We start from the raw sequence: 22,981 nt of genomic DNA on the forward strand, positions 1-22,981 counted from the left end.
CTTAAGTCTGCGCTCTCACTCATCCACAGATTCTTCTTAGTCACTAGACTAAGGAGCTCTGGGGCGTTTCTTTCCTGATCTTAAGCATTATTTGAAACCCTGGCTCCCCTTAGACTCAGAGGCACCACCCCTCTCTGGTCCCTTGCCCCGCCTCTTTTTCTTTCTGAGCAGTTAAGGAACACCTTTATCCAGCTGGTAGTTCAGGTCAGAAATGTGCACATCACCCTTGACTTCTCCCAATCCTTCATCCCCTGCCTTCAAGCAGTCAGCAAGCCCAGCCTCTCTACCTCCTGAACCCCACCACAGACCTATCTACTTCTCGCCATGTTCATTGCTTACACTCATCCAAGTTACCATCAAAGCAGTGTCATCTCCTGGATGCCCATAAGTGTCTCCTCGCCGTCCAATCTGCGTGATCTTTGCTTTCCAAAGGACTGCAATGGCCATCTTCACAAAATATAGGTCATATTCTGGCACTCCTCCTTGAAGTGCTTTAGTGGCTTCCATTTGCCTTTAGGATAACATCAGAATCTTCAATACAGCTTACAAGTCCCTGTCTCATTTCATACCCTCTGCCCCTAGCACTATGCTTCACACACATGGCCCCCAACCCCACCTCACCCTCAGACACTCTAAGCCCCACCTTGACTGTGGGCTCTAAGCCTTTCCACATACTGTTCACTCTTCCAGAATGTCCTTCTCTCCTTTCTATATCCCCCTTCTCTGGCCACGATTGCCTAGCTAGCACCTAGTCATTTAGATGTCAACTTTAATGTCACTTCCTAGGCAAAACATGGACTCCCTGACTCCCTGCCTGTGTTGCTTCTCTTATATTCCTCCTTGCTCTCTGTACGTCTTCTTCACAACTCTTATCATACTTGTAATTACTTGTTCAACACCTGGACTATAAGCTCTATGAAGCCAGAGACCATTTCCTTTATTCACTGTGGTATCCTCAGTGCCTCCATATTGTAGGTGCTCAATCTCTTGTTGAATGGAGAGGGGAGTAGGGAAGTAGAGCTAAGGGAACAACATCATTCCCTTCCAGCAGGGTGGTGGGTGGGGAGAGAGAGAGAGAGACTTGAGCATATGTAATACTGATGGAAAGCTCCAGGAGAGAGGAAAAGGTTGACAGTTCAGGAAAGGTTACAAAATACATGGTTATAGAGGCTGGAAGAAGCGAGTATTAGTTCTGGATGAGAAGAAAATGAGAAAAGAATGTCCATATTTTTAAGCCTAGAAATAGGAAGAAGGGAGTTTGTAGGCATTCAGACCTGAAAAAATAGGACGCAGAAAATTCTGCTGAGGGTAGGAAAGGATGGGATCTGCCAAGGGGAAGACTGGAGTGGCCCCGAAGAGTCCTGAGGCAGAGATCCATGTGGCCCAAGATGAGTGTGAGGCAGCACAAGGGCCTGCTGGGGGCTGAGCATGTCTGAATGTTGATGTGGCCTCGTCCAGGTTATCTGGACTGCTGATCCCTCCTCTATCATGACCCGTTTCCTTCTGTTTTCTCCCAGGGAGCCTGAGCTGGAGCCAGGGCCCCAGTGGGACCTGACCCAAAGTCTGAGGTCAAGCTGGGCCCAGAGCCTGGCCTGGAGCTGGAGCCCAAGGCACAACTGGACTACCCTTGTCATGCAGAAGGAGCTGGGCGTTGTGCCTTCCTGCCCTGGCATGAAGAGCCCCAGGCCCCGCCTTCTACTACCATTGCTGCTGCTGCTGCTGCTGCTGCTGGGGGCTGGGGTGCCAGGTGCCTGGGGTCAGGCTGGGAGCCTGGACTTGCAGATTGATGAGGAGCAGCCAGCGGGTACACTGATTGGGGACATCAGTGCGGGACTTCCGGCAGGCACGGCAGCTCCTCTCATGTACTTCATCTCCGCCCAGGAGGGCAGTGGCGTGGGCACAGACCTGGCCATTGACGAACACAGTGGGGTCGTCCGTACAGCCCGTGTCTTGGACCGTGAGCAGCGGGACCGCTACCGCTTCACTGCAGTCACTCCTGATGGTGCCACCGTAGAAGTTACAGTGCGAGTGGCTGACATCAACGACCATGCTCCAGCCTTCCCGCAGGCTCGGGCTACCCTCCAGGTACCTGAGCATACAGCTTTTGGCACCCGCTACCCGCTGGAGCCTGCTCGTGATGCAGATGCTGGGCGTCTGGGAACCCAGGGCTACGCGCTGTCTGGTGATGGGGCTGGAGAGACCTTCCGGCTGGAGACACGCCCCGGTCCAGATGGGGCTCCAGTACCTGAGCTGGTAGTTACTGGGGAACTGGACCGAGAGAACCGCTCACACTATATGCTACAGCTAGAGGCCTATGATGGTGGTTCACCACCCCGTAGGGCCCAGGCCCTGCTGGACGTGACACTGCTGGACATCAATGACCATGCCCCAGCTTTCAATCAGAGCCGCTACCATGCTGTGGTGTCTGAGAGCCTGGCCCCCGGCAGTCCTGTCTTGCAGGTGTTCGCATCTGATGCTGATGCTGGTGTCAATGGGGCTGTGACTTATGAGATCAACCGGAGGCAGAGCGAGGGTGACGGACCCTTCTCCATCGATGCACACACGGGGCTGCTGCGGTTAGAGCGGCCACTGGACTTTGAGCAACGGCGGGTCCATGAACTGGTGGTGCAAGCACGAGATGGTGGGGCTCACCCTGAGCTGGGCTCAGCCTTTGTAACTGTGCATGTGCGAGATGCCAATGACAATCAGCCCTCCATGACTGTCATCTTTCTCAGTGCAGATGGCTCCCCCCAGGTGTCTGAGGCTGCCCCACCTGGACAGCTCGTTGCTCGCATCTCTGTGTCAGACCCAGATGATGGTGACTTTGCCCATGTCAATGTGTCCCTGGAAGGTGGAGAGGGCCACTTTGCCCTAAGCACCCAAGACAGCGTCATCTATCTGGTATGTGTGGCTCGGCGGCTGGATCGAGAGGAGAGGGATGCCTATAACTTGAGGGTTACAGCCACAGACTCAGGCTCACCTCCACTGCGGGCCGAGGCTGCCTTTGTGCTGCACGTCACTGATGTCAACGACAATGCACCTGCCTTTGACCGCCACCTCTACCGACCTGAGCCCCTGCCTGAGGTTGCGCTGCCTGGCAGCTTTGTAGTGCGGGTGACTGCTCGGGATCCTGACCAAGGCACCAATGGTCAGGTCACTTATAGCCTAGTCCCTGGCGCCCACACCCACTGGTTCTCCATTGACCCCACCTCAGGCATTATCACTACGGCTGCCTCACTGGACTATGAGTTGGAACCTCAGCCACAGCTGACTGTGGTGGCCACAGATGGTGGCCTGCCCCCTCTAGCCTCCTCTGCCACAGTTAGCGTGGCCCTGCAAGATGTGAATGATAATGAGCCCCAATTCCAGAGGACTTTCTACAATGCCTCGCTGCCTGAGGGCACCCAGCCTGGAACTTGCTTCCTGCAGGTGGGTAGGCCTGGCACATAGCAAGATAGTGTTGGGGGAATCTAAGAGCCACAGGGGACCTCAGAGCAGGAACCAAGCCTTATGAGGTCATCTGTTGATGGTGACTTACGCTAGAGGGTTCTGCCCTATGTTGTAAGCTCCAAAATCTGTGCAGAGGATGAGGGTTAATGAGAAGATGAGAAAGCAGGGTGCAACAGCTGAGGCAAATGGTCTTGGCAGGTGAGGAAATTAAGATTGGATCTAGTGGAGAAATGATTTGTGGTGTCATGAAATGAAAGTCTCAAAGCTGTTCTGCAGGGCAGAGATGGAGATTATACATACCCATGTGGCTTCTGTTCCCCAAAGAAGACACCAGAATTTATGGGGCCCTCCATTCCTTGTCAAGTGCTGGGTTGTGCTGGAAGAAATCCTCATCCCTGCCCTCAGAGCTGAGCCTTAATAGGCCATTTGGTCTCAGACATGAGAATGAGAGATAGCAAGAATTATCCGATATCCAGAGCAGGAAGGCCTCTCAGGGGAAGAGGCAGGAACCCTGGACAGGCTGAGAAAGACACAGACTGGCTGCAAGTCAGGCCTGGAGAAATGGAGGGAACGTGAAACTGGAAAGGCACTCTGAGGCCAGGTTGCAGAAGTCCTTGAACACAAAGCAATAAGGGGTTAGGACTACTTGGAAAGCAAAGGAGCTCACTGAACTTTTTTTTTTTTCTTTTTTTTTTTGAGGCAGAGTCTCGCTCTGTTGCCCAGGCTGGAGTGCAGTGGCGTGATCTGGACTCACTGCAAGCTCCGCCTCCCGGGTTCACACTATTCTCCTGCCTCAGCCTCCTGAGTAGCTGGGACTATAGGCGCCTGCCACCACACCCGGCTAATTTTTTGTATTTTTAATAGAGACGGGGTTTCACCGTGTTAGCCAGGATGGTCTCGTTCTGAACTCGAGGAGCTCACTGAACTTCTTTGAGCTGGGAAGTGAATGATCAGGTAGGGTTTTATTAAGTTAGTTATCTTTAAGGCTTTAAGGGTGATTGGATCAGCAGGTGTGTGACAGATCGTTCCTTCATTCATATGTTCAAGATTTTATTTACCTCCTGTAAGCCTGGCACTGTGCTAGGCCCAGAGAACAAAGAAAAGAGACAGTCCTGTTCCCAGGGTGGTCACAGTCTAGATAGGGAGATGCATCAGTAACTAGTGCTGCAGCAGGTGGCGTATAAATGCTGTGGAAGCCCAGAGGAGGGGCCTTGAAGAACTAATGAAACTTTGCCAAATGGATAATATGAGGTCTGCAGACGGAGACTCCAGGCCTAAGGAAAGAGCTGCTGAACAAATACCAGGACGTATTCAGGAGACTGTATTGTTCAGGCTGGCATCAGCTGTACTGATGAGAAAGAGTCAGGGGAGATGAGACAAGACAGTAGACAGGAGCCAGGTCACAAATTCAACTTTATCTTGAAAATCATAGGGAGCAAGTGAAGGACTCTAAGCAAATCTGATATGTCTTTTAGAAAGATTGCTTTGGCTGCACTGTGGAGAATGGCAGCAGGAGAGAGGACAGTGGGCAGAGAGTCCTCTTAGGAGCCTGGTGCTTGGTGTCCTTATGTCTCCAAACTCCACCAAACTCCTGAACATCTCCTCAGGGCATAGACTTCCAGGCTAGCTCTGGGCCTGGCTGACCTCTTGTCCTCTGGCCAGACTCTGCATATTTGCTGCTGTGCAGCTCCACCACCCACTCTTCCATGTGTTTACTCTCCTTCTTGGCCAGGACCAATGGGCTATGGCTTCCAGACTTCTCTCCTCACTAGTGCCTGAAGCAAGAGGGCAACTCTCCAGGTGGTTTCCTGGAGTTTTTACTATTAGTAACCATAGGGAATCGGGGTAAAAATGACCATTTGGGGTTTACAACTGTCACAAGAAGTCTTAATGTTTGATTTATTCAATATAAATGTATTGAATGTCTACCATGTGCTAGTCACTGTATTAGAGACACGGAATACAGTCATGAATGCGTCAATCCCCTCATCTTAAGGAGTTTATAGAGGGGAGATTCATGTGCAAAGAAATAGTTTCATTCCAATAAGAGCATTTCCATTTGGGGATATATATGAGGTACAGATAGGCAGTATGAGTGCTTTCCCAAAGGAAGGGATCCCTGAGTTGAGACTTAAAGAATGAGCAATTTATGAGAGTATCAGATGGGGGAAGTCTTCCAAGCAGAGGTGAGGTGCACAGAGGTGTGGGACGGCCCAGCTTGTTCAAGGGCCTACTAGGGGCTCAGGATCTCTGGAGTTAAGACTGGAGATGGGAGGGTGGGGGATGAGACTGCAGGGAGGCTCAGCCAGGTCAGAGGGTTTGAGCTTTTTTCTATAGGGAATATTGAAAATTTTGAGTAGAGGAGCAATATTATCAGATTTGTTTATGCAAATGGTAGTCAATGTAGAGCAGTGGTTCATAACCAGGGGTGACTTTGCCCCCCAGAAGGGATATTAGCAATATCTAGAGAAATTTCTGATTGTCACAACTGGTGGGATACTATTGGCATCTAGTGGGTAGAGGCTGAAAATGCTGTAACCATCCTGTAATGCATTTGACAGCTCCCATAATAAAGCATTATCTGGTCCAAAATGTCTGTAGTGCCAGTGTTGAGAAACCCTGGTGTAGAGTACAGAGCAGAGGGTCAGACCTTTATAAGAAGGTAATCAAAATAATGCAGGGGAGCAATAACTCAGGACAGCTCAGGCCTAAGTCAGAACAGTGATAATGGTGATGGAAAGGAACAGACAAATAGAGTTAATGAGGACTTACTTAATCCCTGGTTGATTGATATACCGGGTGAGAAAAGGGAAGAACTTATTTCTGGCTTTAGCAACTGTGTGGATGGAAGAGTCATTAGAGCAGGTTTGGAATGATCATGAGTTTAGTTTTGGGCTGGTCGGATTTAGGGTGCCTGTGAGACATCCAAGTGGAGGTGCTGAGCAGCCATCTGGATGTACAAGTTGGGAAATCTCAGAGGAGTGGTCTAGAGTGAAAGTATAGATGATGGCTGAAGTAAAAGACAAGGCCCTGAGAGAGTGTGTGGAGTGAGAAGAGGCCAAGGAGAGATTCCAGGGAACAGTGTGTAAGAACAGGCAGATAAGGGGAGATGGAGGAAGACTGGCAGTGGGTGGTCGGGAAGCAGTGGGTGGAGAAGCAGGAAAAGTAGCATCAAGAAGTCATAGCAGGAGAGATGGGCATGGTGATGCATCCCTGTAATCCAAGCTACTCGGGAGGCTGAGGCAGGAGGATTACTTGAGCCCAGGAGTTCCAGACCAGCCTGGACAATATAGTGAGAGCCCGTCTTAAAAAATAAATAAAGGCCAGGCACAGTGGTTCACGCCTGTAATCTCAGCACTTTGGGAGGCCAAGGTGGAAGGACTGGTTGAGGCCAGGAGTTTGAGACCAGCCTGGGCAACATAGTGAAATACTGTCTATGCAAAAAATAAAAAAACTAGCCAGGCATGGTGGTGCACGCCTATAGTCCTAGTTGTTCAGGAGGCTAAGGCAGGAGGATTGCTTGAGCCCAGGAGTTCGAAGTTGCACTGAGCTAGGACCACACCACTGCACCCCAGACTGGGCAACAGAGAGCCTGTCTCAAAAATAAAATTAAATAAATAAATAATTTATGTTTTAAAAAGTCAAAGCAGGAGGTACAGCTGGGAAAGAGGTTGGGATGGGCATATGGAGTAAGTTTCGAGGCTGGTAGGAAGTTTAGAGAGTTCACAGATAAGTGTCTTTCTTTTCTCCTTGAAACAGTGCATCTGATGAGAGCAAGGGATGGGATGGGGGCAAGAGAAGAGGGATGAAGTTTATTATGGCTTTGGGGCAGAATGGGAGAGGGAGCTGACCAAGGTTGGACTGAGACGCTGAGCTGAGAATCTGCTGAAAATGGAGACTGTATTTGCAGTGAAACCTCTGAGCAGGGGTTGTACAGGCCAGGAAATTCACTTCTGCCTTGCTCATTTCCAGTCAGTGGCCCCTGTGCCTTTTGGGGTCACTTCCTGACAACTTCCCCCGACCACTGTTTATTGCTTTCTTCCTGCAGCAAGTCAGAGGGCAAAGGTCTTTAACAGCTTCTGGAGATGGTGCCGCAGCTGTGCTGCTGCCTGCCAGGATTGATGCAGGGGAAGTCTGTCTCCTGGGATATCCGGGCCCACAGCCACAGTAGAGAGTTGGAGCAGAAGCTGTTTCCAGGGTTTAGCCATGGCAGGGTCTTGGTGTCTCTCAGGAGGGTAAACAATGGCACAGATCATTTCTGTCAAGGGTCTGGGCCACAGTCAGAAGTCCTTGGCCAGCTTTCTCTCTAAGCACATTTTCTGGCTGAGAAAGGGGAACTCTCCAGCTTCCTCTTGCAGCATATCATGACCCTGAGGTCCTTATATCCACAAAGAGCACTTTGTCACAGGCTACAGTTGTCAGCACCAGCTAACCCACTATTGAGGGCCTAATGTGTACCCAATGTATAAAACTTAGTGTGAAAGAATGTTTTGTTACAAAGCAGGATGATCAGACTGTCGATTTACTCGGTGAAAAAATACACGTAAAGCACCTACTATGTACCTTGCACTGTACTAGGCTAATGATGCATGAGCCACACACCCGTCAATCTATAGAACAGACCCTATAGTGATCAGATCCCACTATTAATCAGATCCCACTCTGCAATATTCAAGCTCTAAAGATCAAACCTATAACATCAGTCTCAATAATTTCACTGTCGGTGAGTTCTTGGCTTGGGGTGATTATGAGACTTGGTGAGGGTATTAACTTCCTGGACCCACCTGGAATTTGAGGTCACAGCCCTTTCTTCTTTTTAAGTACAGTTGGTCCTCATTATTTGTGAATTCACTTAATCTCTAAAATTTATTTGTAGCTCCAAAATCAATACTAGCATTCCTGGACATGGGCAGAGACATGAAAAATTTGAGTTACCTAATGATCACATTCCCAGCAGAGGCTGAACAAGATGATGTTCTGCCTTCTTGTTTTGGCTCTCATGCTTGTAAACCAATGTCCCTTTCAGGTCTATTTACTTCAACTTTTTTTTTTTCATTTTTTTAGTGCAAAAAGCTGGTCATTTCACTGTTTAAATGGTCCCCAAGTGTAGTGCTGAAGTGTGGTCTAATGTTCCTCAGTACAAGAAGGCTGTGATGTGTCGTATGGAGAAAATACATATGTTAGATAAGCTTTATTCAGGCATGAGTTACAGTGCTGTTGGCTGTGAGTTCAATGTTAATGAATGAACAATGTATATTAAACATAAGATGTCTTTAAACAGAAACACACATCAAACAAGGTTATGTATTGACCAGCTGACAAAAAATGTTATGGCTAGAGGCTCTTAGGAACCTAACTAAATGGTGAGGTATGGGCTGAGGTTGGGTTTGGGCCCATGTCCTACTAGTCCTCTCTGTGTGTCCGCCATCCAGAGACTGAGCACCAGTTGCTCATTCTAATCGCCACCTACCTCTGGCTTTTCTGGCAAAGAAGAGGGGACACCACTCACCCCAGCCTCTCCCTAGGTGACAGCCACAGATGCGGATAGTGGCCCATTTGGCCTCCTCTCCTATTCCTTGGGTGCTGGACTTGGGTCCTCTGGATCTCCCCCATTCCGCATTGATGCCCACAGTGGTGATGTGTGCACAACCCAGACCCTGGACCGTGACCAGGGGCCCTCAAGTTTTGACTTCACAGTGACAGCTGTGGATGGGGTAAGTCAGTAGACCATGGGCAGGTTGGGATGTTGGGGTAGGGCACTCACCAGGGCCAGACGAGGCCCACCTGACCTATGGCTGCATATCCCACCAGGGAGGCCTCAAGTCCATGGTATATGTGAAGGTGTTTCTGTCAGACGAGAATGACAACCCTCCTCAGTTTTATCCACGGGAGTATGCTGCCAGTATAAGTGCCCAGAGTCCACCAGGCACAGCTGTGCTGAGGTTGCGTGCCCATGACCCTGACCAGGGATCCCATGGGCGACTCTCCTACCATATCCTGGCTGGCAATAGCCCCCCACTTTTTGCCTTGGATGAGCAATCAGGTGAGGATCCTCCCATTCCCGGGGCCTTCCCCCAGGTCCCCCTCCCCACCTGCCTAAATGATGTCCTACCTACCTCTTCCATAACCTTTCTAGCCCTATTATGTTTCCTTATATATCTCTGCTTCTATCCTTCCTCTCAGGGCTGTTGACAGTAGCCTGGCCCTTGGCCAGACGGGCCAACTCGGTGGTGCAGCTGGAGATCGGGGCTCAGGATGGAGGTGGCCTACAGGCAGAACCCAGTGCCCGAGTGAACATCAGCATTGTGCCTGGAACCCCCACACCACCCATATTTGAGCAACTACAGTATGTTTTTTCTGTGCCAGAGGATGTGGCACCAGGCACCAGTGTGGGCATAGTCCAGGCACACAACCCACCAGGTATTATTTAGCTTTATACCCACTTGGTGCCAGACCCAAATACCCCAGTATAACCCTCCAGCACCATCTGAAGATACCTTAGAATATCACAGGGCAGATAGCCCCAGTATAAAACACTCCTGTACCAATGCCCAGCACCTCCTTAGGCACAGTGCAGGCACACTGCTTCATGAGGCATAGGAATGTCACCTCAGTGCCAACCAACTTCTTTGCCAACCCCCGCCCCTCCTCCTAATATTTTGAAAGGCATGGGTGTGGGCACTGCCTAGTCCTTCTCGGGATCAGACTCTGGGTCCTGACAATAAGTGCCCCTCCATCTCTTTCCTGATCCCTTTTTCGTCCTCCCTAGGTCGCTTGGCACCTGTGACCCTTTCCCTATCAGGCGGGGATCCCCGAGGACTCTTCTCCCTAGATGCGGTTTCAGGACTGTTGCAAACACTTCGCCCTCTGGACCGGGAGTTACTGGGACCAGTGTTGGAGCTAGAGGTGCGAGCAGGCAGTGGAATGCCCCCAGCTTTCGCTATAGCTCGGGTGCGTGTGCTGCTGGATGATGTGAATGACAACTCCCCTGCCTTTCCTGCACCTGAAGACACGGTATTGCTACCACCAAACACTGCCCCAGGGACTCCCATCTATACACTGCGGGCTCTTGACCCCGACTCAGGTGTTAACAGTCGAGTCACCTTTACCCTGCTTGCTGGGGGTGGTGGAGCCTTCACCGTGGACCCCACCGCAGGCCATGTACGGCTTATGAGGCCTCTGGGGCCCTCAGGAGGGCCAGCCCATGAGCTGGAGCTGGAGGCCCGGGATGGGGGCTCCCCGCCACGCACCAGCCACTTTCGACTACGGGTGGTGGTACAGGATGCGGGAACCCGTGGGCTGGCTCCCCGATTCAACAGCCCTACCTACCGTGTGGACCTGCCCTCAGGCACCACCGCTGGAACTCAGGTCCTGCAAGTGCAGGCCCAAGCACCAGATGGGGGCCCTATCACCTATCACCTTGCAGCAGAGGGAGCAAGTAGCCCCTTTGGCCTGGAGCCACAGAGTGGGTGGCTATGGGTGCGGGCAGCGCTGGACCGTGAGGCCCAGGAGTTGTACGTACTGAAGGTAATGGCAGTGTCTGGGTCCAAAGCTGAGTTGGGGCAGCAGACAGGCACAGCCACCGTGAGGATCAGCATCCTCAACCAGAATGAACACAGTCCCCGCTTATCTGAGGATCCCACCTTCCTGGCTGTGGCTGAGAACCAGCCCCCAGGGACCAGCGTGGGCCGAGTCTTTGCCACTGACCGAGACTCGGGACCCAATGGACGTCTGACCTACAGCCTGCAACAGCTGTCTGAAGACAGCAAGGCCTTCCGCATCCACCCCCAGACTGGTGAGCACAGAGAACCAAATCCTGAGACCCCATAGCCTTATCCCCCGCCTGGTGAACATCCAGACAGGATCCCCAACCCCCAGCTCCCATCTCGCCCCTGAGAATGAGGATTTAGCCCTGGCATTCCCTCCTCCACTCCCCAAACCCCAGCTTCTTTGGTGCAGGCCTCAGGCTCTGCATCCCTAAACATCCCATACATGATCCCCTTCTTGCACTCCCAGGAGAAGTGACCACACTCCAAACCCTGGACCGTGAGCAGCAGAGCAGCTATCAGCTCCTGGTGCAGGTGCAGGATGGAGGGAGCCCACCCCGCAGCACCACAGGCACTGTGCATGTTGCAGTGCTTGACCTCAACGACAACAGCCCCACCTTCCTGCAGGCTTCAGGAGCTGCTGGTGGCGGCCTCCCTATACAGGTATGTGAAGTGGCAGGACTTTGTCCTGAGAAGTGTGAGAGAGAGTGGGGATCTCCCCATAGAGCTGTAGGTGTAGGTAAGAGACTGCCTCCTGGATTGGGTGTGAGAGCCGAAAAGAGGTTCTGCCTGCCCACGGGTGAGGGAGGCTTTATCCTGAGTTGTCTGAAGAACAGGAAAGAGACAACTAGGTGAGTTGTGTTCCCACAGGTACCAGACCGCGTGCCTCCAGGAACACTGGTGACGACTCTGCAGGCGAAGGATCCAGATGAGGGGGAGAATGGGACCATCTTGTACACGCTAACTGGTATGGGAGTAGAGAGAAGAGAATTGGTGGGTGATGGCCTGCCCAGCTCTGGGCCCCAAGCTCTCATCTTCCTCTGCCTGTCCCCAGGTCCTGGCTCAGAGCTTTTCTCTCTGCACCCTCACTCAGGGGAGCTGCTCACTGCAGCTCCCCTGATCCGAGCAGAGCGGCCCCACTATGTGCTGACACTGAGTGCTCATGACCAAGGCAGCCCTCCTCGAAGTGCCAGCCTCCAGCTGCTGGTGCAGGTATGGTTGCCCTTCCCACAGTCTGTGCACCTCCCCTTGGCTACCGCTGTAGGTTCCCTTCAGTAGCTCCAGCTTCACGGGAGTCCTTGGGCTCCACTAACAGTCAGGCTATTCTGACCACTCTTTCCTACCACCTGGGAAGCCAGCTCAGATCCCCTTTTACACGGGCCCTCACAATTCTGTTCTCCCTCCCCGGTCCACAACAGGTGCTTCCCTCAGCCCGCTTGGCCGAGCCGCCCCCAGATCTCGCAGAGCGGGACCCAGCGGCACCAGTGCCTGTCGTGCTGACGGTGACAGCAGCTGAGGGACTGCGGCCCGGCTCTCTGTTGGGCTCGGTGGCACCGCCAGAGCCCGCGGGTGTGAGCGCACTCACCTACACACTGGTGGGCGGTGCCGATCCCGAGGGCACCTTCGCACTGGACGCGGCCTCAGGGCGCTTGTACCTGGCGCGGCCCCTGGACTTCGAAGCGGGCCCGCCGTGGCGCGCGCTCACGGTACGCGCTGAGGGGCCGGGAGGCGCGGGCGCGCGGCTGCTGCGAGTGCAGGTGCGAGTGCAGGACGAGAATGAGCATGCGCCCGCCTTCGCGCGCGACCCGCTGGCGCTGGCGCTGCCCGAGAACCCGGAGCCCAGCGCAGCGCTGTACACTTTCCGCGCGTCGGACGCCGACGGCCCCGGCCCCAATAGCGACGTGCGCTACCGCCTGCTGCGCCAGGAGCCCCCTGTGCCGGCGCTTCGCCTGGACGCGCGCACCGGGGCGCTCAGCGCTCCGCGCGGCCTAGACCGAGAGACCACTCCCGCGCTGCTGCTGCTGGTGGAAGCCACCGACCGGCCAGCCAACGCCAGCCGCCGTCGTGCAGCGCGCGTTTCTGCGCGCGTCTTCGTCACGGATGAGAATGACAACGCGCCTGTCTTCGCCTCGCCCTCACGCGTGCGCCTCCCAGAGGACCAGCCGCCTGGGCCCGCGGCGCTGCACGTGGTAGCCCGGGACCCGGACCTGGGCGAGGCTGCACGCGTGTCCTATTGGCTGGCATCTGGCGGGGACGGCCACTTCCGGCTGCACTCAAGCACTGGTGAGAGTTAGGTCTGGGGGTGAGGGCGAGGAAGGTGCTGATGTGGAGTGTTGGGGTCCCCACCAACCTGCCTTACTGCTCACCTAGGAGCGCTGTCCGTGGTGCGGCCGTTGGACCGCGAACAACGAGCTGAGCACGTACTGACAGTGGTGGCCTCAGACCACGGCTCCCCGCCGCGCTCGGCCACGCAGGTCCTGACCGTCAGTGTCGCTGACGTCAACGACGAGGCGCCTACTTTCCAGCAGCAGGAGTACAGCGTCCTGTTGCGTGAGAACAGCCCACCTGGCACATCTCTGCTCACCCTGCGAGCAACTGACCCCGACGTGGGTAAGACCTGGGGGGATGAATTATGAGTGGGATGGACTGGGGCAAGAAAGAGCATTTTTATCCTCTGATCGCCCTCCATGCTGCCCCTCCTCAGGGGCCAACGGGCAAGTGACCTATGGAGGCGTCTCTAGCGAAAGCTTTTCTCTGGATCCTGACACTGGTGTTCTCACGACTCTTCGGGCCCTGGATCGAGAGGAGCAGGAGGAGATCAACCTGACAGGTACGTGTTGACAGGACCCCAAGAGCCTGAGTGAGGTGTTGTAAACACCAGTGTTACCTGGAGAGAATACCCAAAGTACTACCTTCTAGAAGTTTTTGCCTATTACCACAAAGCTCCTGTTATGTTTTTGGGCCCTTTTGGGGAGTCGAGAGTTTGGCAGGGTGCACGGTCAACTGACTTCTAGACTGTCACAACTGTGACCATACAAATTCTAAAATGCATAATGTCACAGCTATGCCCTCCAGGCCTCCCTCAGATACTGCAGCCATTTAACAGAGGAGCATTTTGATACTGAATATTGGAGAGGTCAAGTGACTTGCTCAAGTTCATGCAGCTTGGAAGTGGCAGGGCTGAGACTTGAACCCAGATCTTTTCATACCTCATTTAGTGCCTTTCCTGTTACACCACCACTAGTCCAAGATATATCTTGTATGCACCAAGCATGGGAGGTAGGACACATGTATGTTTATGTATGCATGACACATGTGTGCCTGAGAGGTATGGAGAGATGGACATTTTCTGGTTTGTGTGCACCTAGTGAACATCTATGAACACCGTGTGGTGTGGATTTCTCCATGTGGTGAGAGCAGACTAGACCTCATTGATTTTGCTTCCCCACAGTGTATGCCCAGGACAGGGGCTCACCTCCTCAGTTAACGCATGTCACCGTTCGAGTGGCTGTGGAGGATGAGAATGACCATGCACCAACCTTTGGGAGTGCCCGTCTCTCTCTGGAGGTGCCTGAGGGCCAGGACCCCCAGACCCTTACCATGCTTCGGGCCTCTGATCCAGATGTGGGAGCCAATGGGCAGTTGCAGTACCGCATCCTAGGTGAGAACCTTCCCACTCCCACTAACTCAGCACCCACTTGCCTGGTTCTTACTCCTTCTTGGCTGCTGTCAGCCTCAGTGCATGTGTCTGGGTCTCCTTTTCCCTCTTGATGTCGTCCACCTTTTCTTTCATGCTAATACCCAGTGTATCTGGGTATCTCATTCCATGCTCTTTATCTCCCTGTGTGTCTCTGTTTCTATCTTCCTATTTCTTTTCTTTCTCATTTGTCTCTCCCTGTAGAGCAGTCGTTCGCAAATTTTTGGTCTCAGAAACCCTTAACACTCTTAATTTTTGAGAACCCTAAGGAGTTTTTATGTGGGTTATATCAGTATTTACTGTATTAGATAATAAAACTGAGATGATGTTAAAATATGATTGTGAAACAAGCCAATGAAGTATACAGCTTGCCAGTATTTCTGTGTAAGCACAAGGAAATACTAAGATTTCAGGTAACAATTTGTTGGACCGTAATTAATTTCAGAGATTAAAGCAGATATAACTGAAGATAGCCAGAACAAACTGAATCTCTGAAGGCACACACATTCATGTTCTAAACTTTCTATCTAGAATATTCTAGAACACACAGGAATACATAAGCCACACATTCCATTAACCAAGACATTATATCATCACGTCATAGAGTATCTGCAAATTCTACTGTACATCTGTGAGATAATGAGAATAAAAAGGCCATATAATGGCTTAGTAGTGCTATGAAATAATTTTGATCTTATGCACATGAAAAGGACTTGGGGGACTCCCGGGTTTCCCAGGCCACACACAGATGATACCAGCTGCTTTATAGTATCTTCTGTTACTTTCCGTTTCTGTTTTTCTGTTTTTCTTCCTTTCTGTCATAGGTTCACTTGCTTTTGTGCACATGCTCACTCTCTCTCGTGTTGTCTGTAAATCACCCCCATCCCCGTGACACATGTATATTTATATGTGCATGCCCTTCTCTGCAGATGGGGACCCATCAGGAGCCTTTGTCCTAGACCTGACTTCTGGAGAGTTTGGCACCATGCGGCCACTAGACAGAGAAGTGGAGCCAGCTTTCCAGCTGAGGATAGAGGCCCGGGATGGAGGCCAGCCAGCTCTCAGTGCCACGCTGCTTTTGACAGTGACAGTGCTGGATGCCAATGACCATGCTCCAGCCTTTCCTGTGCCTGCCTACTCGGTGGAGGTGCCGGAGGATGTGCCTGCAGGGACCCTGCTGCTGCAGCTACAGGCTCATGACCCTGATGCTGGAGCCAATGGCCATGTGACCTACTATCTGGGTGCCGGTACAGCAGGAGCCTTCCTGCTGGAGCCCAGCTCTGGAGAACTGCGCACAGCTACAGCCTTGGACAGAGAACAGTGTCCCAGCTATACCTTTTCTGTGAGTGCAGTGGATGGTGCAGCTGCTGGGCCCCTAAGCACCACAGTGTCTGTCACCATCACGGTGCGCGATGTCAATGACCATGCACCCACCTTCCCCACCAGTCCTCTGCGCCTACGCCTGCCCCGCCCAGGCCCCAGCTTCAGTACCCCAACCCTGGCTCTGGCCACACTGAGAGCTGAAGATCGCGATGCTGGTGCCAATGCTTCCATTCTGTACCGGCTGGCAGGCACACCACCTCCTGGCACTACTGTGGACTCCTACACTGGTGAAATCCGTGTGGCCCGCTCTCCTGTAGCTCTAGGCCCCCGGGGTCGTGTCCTCTTCATTGTGGCCACTGATCTTGGCCGTCCAGCTCGCTCTGCCACTGGTGTGATCATTGTTGGACTGCAGGGGGAAGCCGAGCGTGGACCCCGCTTTCCCCGGGCTAGCAGTGAGGCTATAATTCGTGAGAATGCGCCCCCAGGTGGGTCCCCATCCATTTCTTCCAGATTCAAACTCCCAAATGGGCTGGGGTTGTGCTTTGAAAACGTCCCCCAAACTCTCCCAGTCTCGCACTCACAGTCCAACAATACTGTTCTTTCTGCAGGGACTCCTATTGTCTCCCCCAGGGCCGTCCATGCAGGAGGCACAAATGGACCCATCACCTACAGCATTCTCAGTGGGAATGAGAAAGGGACGTTCTCCATCCAGCCTAGTACAGGTAAGGAATAGAAGCAGGGGTTCTGTGCAGGACAGGCTACTGGGGAAGCAGGTTCTTTGCATCAGAGGAGCCTTTGATGGGTGAAGGGCTGTCCTTGAGTAAGGGGTCTCAGAGAAGGAGGCTCCAGGGCAAGCAAAGGGGGCTGTCACTGATGCATTCTGCCTCCCCCAGGTGCCATCACAGTTCGCTCAGCAGAGGGGCTGGACTTCGAGGTGAGTCCACGGCTGCGACTGGTGCTTCAGGCAGAGAGTGGAGGAGCCTTTGCCTTCACTGTGCTGACCCTGACCCTGCAAGATGCCAACGACAATGCTCCCCGTTTCCTGCGGCCCCATTATGTGGCCTTCCTTCCTGAGTCCCGGCCCTTGGAGGGGCCCCTGCTGCAGGTGTGGGGTGTGATGGAAAGATGGGGGGGGCAGGGCTAGTCAGACTTGTCTGTGGCCAGACCAGTCCCAGCAGCAGCCTCCTACCCTCACCAGGTGGAGGCGGATGACCTGGATCAAGGCTCTGGAGGACAGATTTCCTACAGTCTGGCTGCATCCCAGCCAGCACGTGGATTGTTCCACGTAGACCCAACCACAGGCACTATCACTACCACAGCCATCCTGGACCGTGAGATCTGGGCTGAAACACGGTGAGGCCTGGCCCTGTGGACCCAAGACCCCATCTTGGGCCTGTCCAGTTTCAAGCCCTGCCTTGAACTCATCTTGGTCCCTTGGCCACATCCTGAATTCCCCAGCCCTAAGCTCTGTCCTGAGTCCTCCTGGCCCTGCCCAGAGTTGCCCCTTATTGCCATGTCCCACCCGATGATTGTGCCTTGTGTCCAGGTTGGTACTGATGGCCACAGACAGAGGGAGCCCAGCCCTGGTGGGATCAGCTACCTTGACGGTGATGGTCATCGACACCAATGACAATCGCCCCACCATCCCCCAACCCTGGGAGCTCCGAGTGTCAGAAGGTGAGGCTGGGTAAAGTGGGTGGCATAAAGGGTGGCAGAGAGACACTTTTCTCCACCCTGCAGCTCAAAGTGGGGCTATGTCCATGCCAAACACACTTGTCTCGTGTATTTCAGATGCGTTATTGGGCTCAGAGATTGCACAGGTAACAGGGAATGATGTGGACTCAGGACCCGTGCTATGGTATATGCTAAGCCCATCTGGGCCCCAGGATCCCTTCAGTGTTGGCCGCTATGGAGGCCGTGTCTCCCTCACGGGGCCCCTGGACTTTGAGCAGTGTGACCGCTACCAGCTGCAGCTGCTGGCACATGATGGGCCTCATGAGGGCCGTGCCAACCTCACAGTGCTTGTGGAGGATGTCAATGACAATGCACCTGCCTTCTCACAGAGCCTCTACCAGGTATTGACACCCCTGGATCCACCTACACCTGGGCCTGGGTTGTTCCTGTTGGAGGGAAGTATCAGAGCTAGCAGCTGCTGAGGTGGGCTGGATGTTGGAGCTGATGTGGGAATGGGAAGGTCCCAAGTCCTGTGAACTACATCCTGGTTTTGCATGCTGTACCCAGAAAGGGGAGAAGGTGGGCATTTCCCATTCGAATACTTTGGAGTAGGGGCTCCAAGTTGGAATGGACGCCAAGCAGGGCTCAAGGAACCAAGCTCCAGAACAGGCTGCATGGACAGCAGGGCAAATGGGAAGCCTGGCCATAAGCACTTCTCCTCACACTTCAGGTAATGCTGCTTGAGCACACACCACCAGGCAGTGCCATTCTCTCCGTCTCTGCCACTGATCGGGACTCAGGTGCCAACGGTCACATCTCCTACCACCTGGCTTCCCCTGCCAATGGCTTCAGTGTTGACCCCAACAATGGTGCGTCTTTCCCAGGATCTGCCCCTTGCCTTTGACTGTGTTGGGCTATAATCTGACCTCATTCCTTGAATTTGTTACTCAAACTCTTTAACTCCTGGATCTCTGGCCCAGGGAGGACATTTCCTCCCCTCTGTCTTCATTATAAGCCCCTTGTTGACTGCATGTCTAGAAGCTGTTCCCTAAGCTGTGAATCCTTGAGGCCATCCCTTTGTCTCCCAGCAGATAGGCCATTCCCTGAGTCTGACTTCCAAAATCATTTCCTAGACCCTGAAGGGTCACTCTTCTGTTCACTCACAGCCTTTGCTGAATATATTTCTTTCCCTTCCGTTCTCATCTCAGGGACCCTGTTCACAATAGTGGGAACGGTGGCCTTGGGCCATGACGAGTCAGGAGCAGTGGATGTGGTGCTGGAAGCACGAGACCACGGGGCTCCAGGCCGGGCAGCACGAGCCACAGTGCATGTGCAGCTGCAGGACCAGAACGACCACGCCCCGAGCTTCACATTGCCACACTACCGTGTGGCTGTGACTGAGGACCTGCCCCCTGGCTCCACTCTGCTCACCCTGGAGGCTACAGATGCTGATGGAAGCCGCACCCATGCCGCTGTGGACTACAGCATCATCAGTGGCAACTGGGGCCGAGTCTTCCAGCTGGAACCCAGGCTGGCTGAGGCTGGGGAGAGTGCTGGACCAGGCCCCCGGGCACTGGGCTGCCTGGTGTTGCTTGAACCTCTAGACTTTGAAAGCCTGACACAGTACAATCTAACAGTGGCTGCAGCTGACCGTGGGCAGCCACCCCAAAGCTCAGTCGTGCCAGTCACTGTCACTGTACTAGATGTCAATGACAACCCACCTGTCTTTACCCGAGCATCCTACCGTGTGGCAGTACCTGAGGACACACCTGTTGGAGCTGAGCTGCTGCAGGTAGAGGCCTCTGACGCTGACCCTGGCCCTCATGGCCTCGTGCGTTTCACTGTCAGCTCAGGCGACCCATCAGGGCTCTTTGAGCTGGATGAGAGCTCAGGCACCTTGCGACTGGCCCATGCCCTGGACTGTGAGACCCAGGCTCGACATCAGCTTGTAGTACAGGCTGCTGACCCTGCTGGTGCACACTTTGCTTTGGCACCAGTGACAATTGAGGTCCAGGATGTGAATGATCATGGCCCAGCCTTCCCACTGAACTTACTCAGCACCAGCCTGGCCGAGAATCAGCCTCCAGGCACTCTCGTGACCACTCTGCATGCAATCGACGGGGATGCTGGGGCTTTTGGGAGGCTCCGTTACAGCCTGTTGGAGACTGGGCCAGGGCCTGAGGGCCGTGAGGCATTTGCACTGAACAGCTCAACAGGGGAGTTGCGTGCACGAGTGCCCTTTGACTATGAGCACACAGAAAGCTTCCGGCTGCTGGTGGGTGCTGCCGATGCTGGGAACCTCTCAGCCTCTGTCACTGTGTCGGTGCTGGTGACTGGAGAGGATGAGTATGACCCTGTATTTCTGGCACCAGCTTTCCACTTCCAAGTGCCAGAAGGTGCCCGGCGTGGTCACAGCTTGGGTCATGTGCAGGCCACAGATGAGGATGGGGGTGCCGATGGCCTGGTTCTGTATTCCCTTGCCACCTCTTCCCCCTATTTTGGTATTAACCAGACTACAGGTGCCCTGTACCTACGGGTGGACAGTCGGGCACCAGGCAGTGGAACAGCCACCTCTGGGGGTGGGGGCCGGACCCGGCGGGAAGCACCACGGGAGCTGAGGCTGGAGGTGATAGCGCGGGGGCCTCTGCCTGGTTCCCGGAGTGCCACAGTGCCTGTGACCGTGGATATCACCCACACCGCACTGGGCCTGGCACCTGACCTCAACCTGCTATTAGTAGGGGCCGTGGCAGCCTCCTTGGGAGTTGTGGTGGTGCTTGCACTGGCAGCCCTGGTCCTAGGACTTGTTCGGGCCCGTAGCCGCAAGGCTGAGGCAGCCCCTGGCCCAATGTCACAGGCGGCAACCCTTGCCAGTGGCTCACTGCAGAAACTGGGCCGGGAGCCACCTAGTCCACCACCCTCGGAGCACCTCTATCACCAGACTCTTCCCAGCTATGGTGGGCCAGGAGCTGGAGGACCCTACCCCCGTGGTGGTTCCTTGGACCCTTCACATTCAAGTGGCCGAGGATCAGCAGAGGCTGCAGAGGATGATGAGATCCGCATGATCAATGAGTTCCCCCGTGTGGCCAGTGTGGCCTCCTCTCTGGCTGCCCGTGGCCCTGACTCAGGCATCCAGCAGGATGCAGATGGACTGAGTGACACATCCTGCGAGCCACCTGCCCCTGACACCTGGTATAAGGGCCGAAAGGCAGGGCTGCTGCTGCCAGGTGCAGGAGCCACTCTCTACCGAGAGGAGGGGCCCCCAGCCACTGCCACAGCCTTCCTGGGGGGCTGTGGCCTAAGCCCTGCACCCACTGGGGACTATGGCTTCCCAGCAGATGGCAAGCCATGTGTGGCAGGTGCGCTGACAGCCATTGTGGCCGGCGAGGAGGAGCTCCGTGGCAGCTATAACTGGGACTACCTGCTGAGCTGGTGCCCTCAGTTCCAACCACTGGCCAGTGTCTTCACAGAGATCGCTCGGCTCAAGGATGAAGCTCGGCCATGTCCCCCAGCTCCCCGTATCGACCCACCACCCCTCATCACTGCCGTGGCCCACCCAGGAGCCAAGTCTGTGCCCCCCAAGCCAGCAAACACAGCTGCAGCCCGGGCCATCTTCCCACCAGCTTCTCACCGCTCCCCCATCAGCCATGAAGGCTCCCTGTCCTCAGCTGCCATGTCCCCCAGCTTCTCGCCCTCTCTGTCTCCTCTGGCTGCTCGCTCACCTGTTGTCTCACCGTTTGGGGTGGCCCAGGGTCCCTCAGCCTCGGCACTCAGTGCAGAGTCTGGCCTGGAGCCACCTGATGACACAGAGTTGCACATCTAGCTGTGGCCCAGGCTGGGCCCCGACCTGGGATGCGCACAGTGTCCCCAATGCAGGCCCCACTCTGAGCCTGCCCTGGGCAGCCTCGGACTATGACTGGCTACGGGGAGGCCACCACCAGGCCCCAGCTCTCCACCCTGAACTCCCCAGCCCCCTCAGAGCACTAGGACCACAGAAGCCCTGTTGGTCACTGACCTGTGACCAGGTCCAATGTGGGGAGAAATATGAAGGAGGTAGCAGCCCTGGGTTCTCCTCAGTGAGGGCTCCCTGCCCTGCACCAGCACCCTGAGATGGAGCTGAGACTTTATTTATTGGGGGTAAGGGGATGGAGGAGGTCCCTCCAACATGTTTGGACCCAGCTCCTTTGGGTTCCACTGACACCCCTGCCCCTGCCCAGAACCAAGTGCCAATTCTCACTCTGGAGCCTTAATAAACTGCAATTTGTATCCAGTCTCCAGCTTTGTTCTATAGGGATGACTGGAAGACACCTGGCAGAGTACTGTGGATACCTCAGGAGGCACAGAGGGGTGGTGGGGCGGGGATGGCACTGGGAGCTCAGGAGCCTAGCCTGAGGCTGATGATCACCTCTCTCTGCAGCTAATCTTTTCCCTCTAATATGGGTGAAGAGGCCAGCAGAGCCTTGAGAGGGATTAGTTGGGTGGGAGAGGGGATCTTGGGGATGACCAGCTCTGGGCCCGAAGTTCTTAAAATAAGTTGGGATGGGTACAAGAGCAGTCAAGTGGTTTATTTGTTCTTGAGGCCACTAGAAATCCACATTGTAATAAGAGCTCAATTTGTTGAGCCTTTGTCATGTCAGGCTCTCTGCAGGTGGCTGCCTTGCTTCATCTCAGTGTAAATTTTCACAGTCACACAAAGGGATTTGGGAACCACTGGTGTTGACTGTTCTTTGGGGGAGCCAGGCTGTGAGGGAAAGGCGATTGGCCAGTGTTTGAGAAGTTCATGGGATTGAGGAAATTAGAAAAAAAAAAAAGTTGTGGTCAAAGAGAAATGTTTCTGAGCATGACGCTAGTAAATACAGCTCTAGGATCCAAGCTTAGTGGGAAACTGGAGGGATCAATGGACAGGAGGAAGTCAGGTTAATACGAGTGAGGGAAAACAATAGCTTGAAAAAACAGAAGGTAATAGTCTAAGAAAGGATTCTATAATTATAATTTCAAAGGTAGAGCAGTTTTGAGAGATAGCAAGCCCAATGTAGCCATGGGACTGGTTTGCTTAAGTGAAGTGAAGGTAATGCTCATTGGGTTTAATGAGATGAAGAAATGGAAGGTTAGGGTGTTGAATGGGTCTTTTACCTAGATATTTTGATCATCTAGGTCAAATGATCGCAGGAGTTGGGATGGACAGAAAGGTGAAGTGCCATAATCTTCAGTGTGGGGATATAATCTATAGGTTAATGGATGTCAGTGGCCCGTAGGACAACAGCAGGAGTAGAGGGATCTATCTAAAAAGTAT

The 22,981-nt window shown here is 53.8% G+C and overlaps 1 protein-coding gene across 3 annotated transcripts in view; it reads left to right on the forward strand.

The window, feature by feature from the left end:
* DCHS1 (dachsous cadherin-related 1) overlaps positions 1–21,954 on the forward strand; it is a 49,121-nt gene extending 27,167 nt beyond the window's left edge. For all 3 annotated transcript variants that reach the window (XM_055282595.2, XM_055282596.2, XM_063641173.1), the window contains exons 2-21: positions 1,518–3,429; positions 8,976–9,164; positions 9,262–9,493; positions 9,634–9,870; positions 10,220–11,245; positions 11,467–11,660; positions 11,868–11,964; positions 12,052–12,209; positions 12,416–13,280; positions 13,368–13,607; positions 13,702–13,827; positions 14,449–14,658; positions 15,624–16,502; positions 16,626–16,739; positions 16,911–17,122; positions 17,216–17,370; positions 17,564–17,694; positions 17,809–18,092; positions 18,422–18,560; positions 18,900–21,954. In XM_055282595.2, coding sequence (XP_055138570.1) covers positions 1,518–3,429; positions 8,976–9,164; positions 9,262–9,493; positions 9,634–9,870; positions 10,220–11,245; positions 11,467–11,660; positions 11,868–11,964; positions 12,052–12,209; positions 12,416–13,280; positions 13,368–13,607; positions 13,702–13,827; positions 14,449–14,658; positions 15,624–16,502; positions 16,626–16,739; positions 16,911–17,122; positions 17,216–17,370; positions 17,564–17,694; positions 17,809–18,092; positions 18,422–18,560; positions 18,900–21,511 — 10,012 coding nt within the window. In that variant the 3' untranslated portion in view covers positions 21,512–21,954. The remainder of the gene's footprint in view (positions 1–1,517; positions 3,430–8,975; positions 9,165–9,261; positions 9,494–9,633; positions 9,871–10,219; positions 11,246–11,466; positions 11,661–11,867; positions 11,965–12,051; positions 12,210–12,415; positions 13,281–13,367; positions 13,608–13,701; positions 13,828–14,448; positions 14,659–15,623; positions 16,503–16,625; positions 16,740–16,910; positions 17,123–17,215; positions 17,371–17,563; positions 17,695–17,808; positions 18,093–18,421; positions 18,561–18,899) is intronic.
* Positions 21,955–22,981: the final 1,027 nt, after the last annotated feature.

The sequence above is a fragment of the Symphalangus syndactylus genome, chromosome 6 (assembly GCF_028878055.3).
Source record: "Symphalangus syndactylus isolate Jambi chromosome 6, NHGRI_mSymSyn1-v2.1_pri, whole genome shotgun sequence".
NCBI lineage: Eukaryota > Metazoa > Chordata > Mammalia > Primates > Hylobatidae > Symphalangus > Symphalangus syndactylus.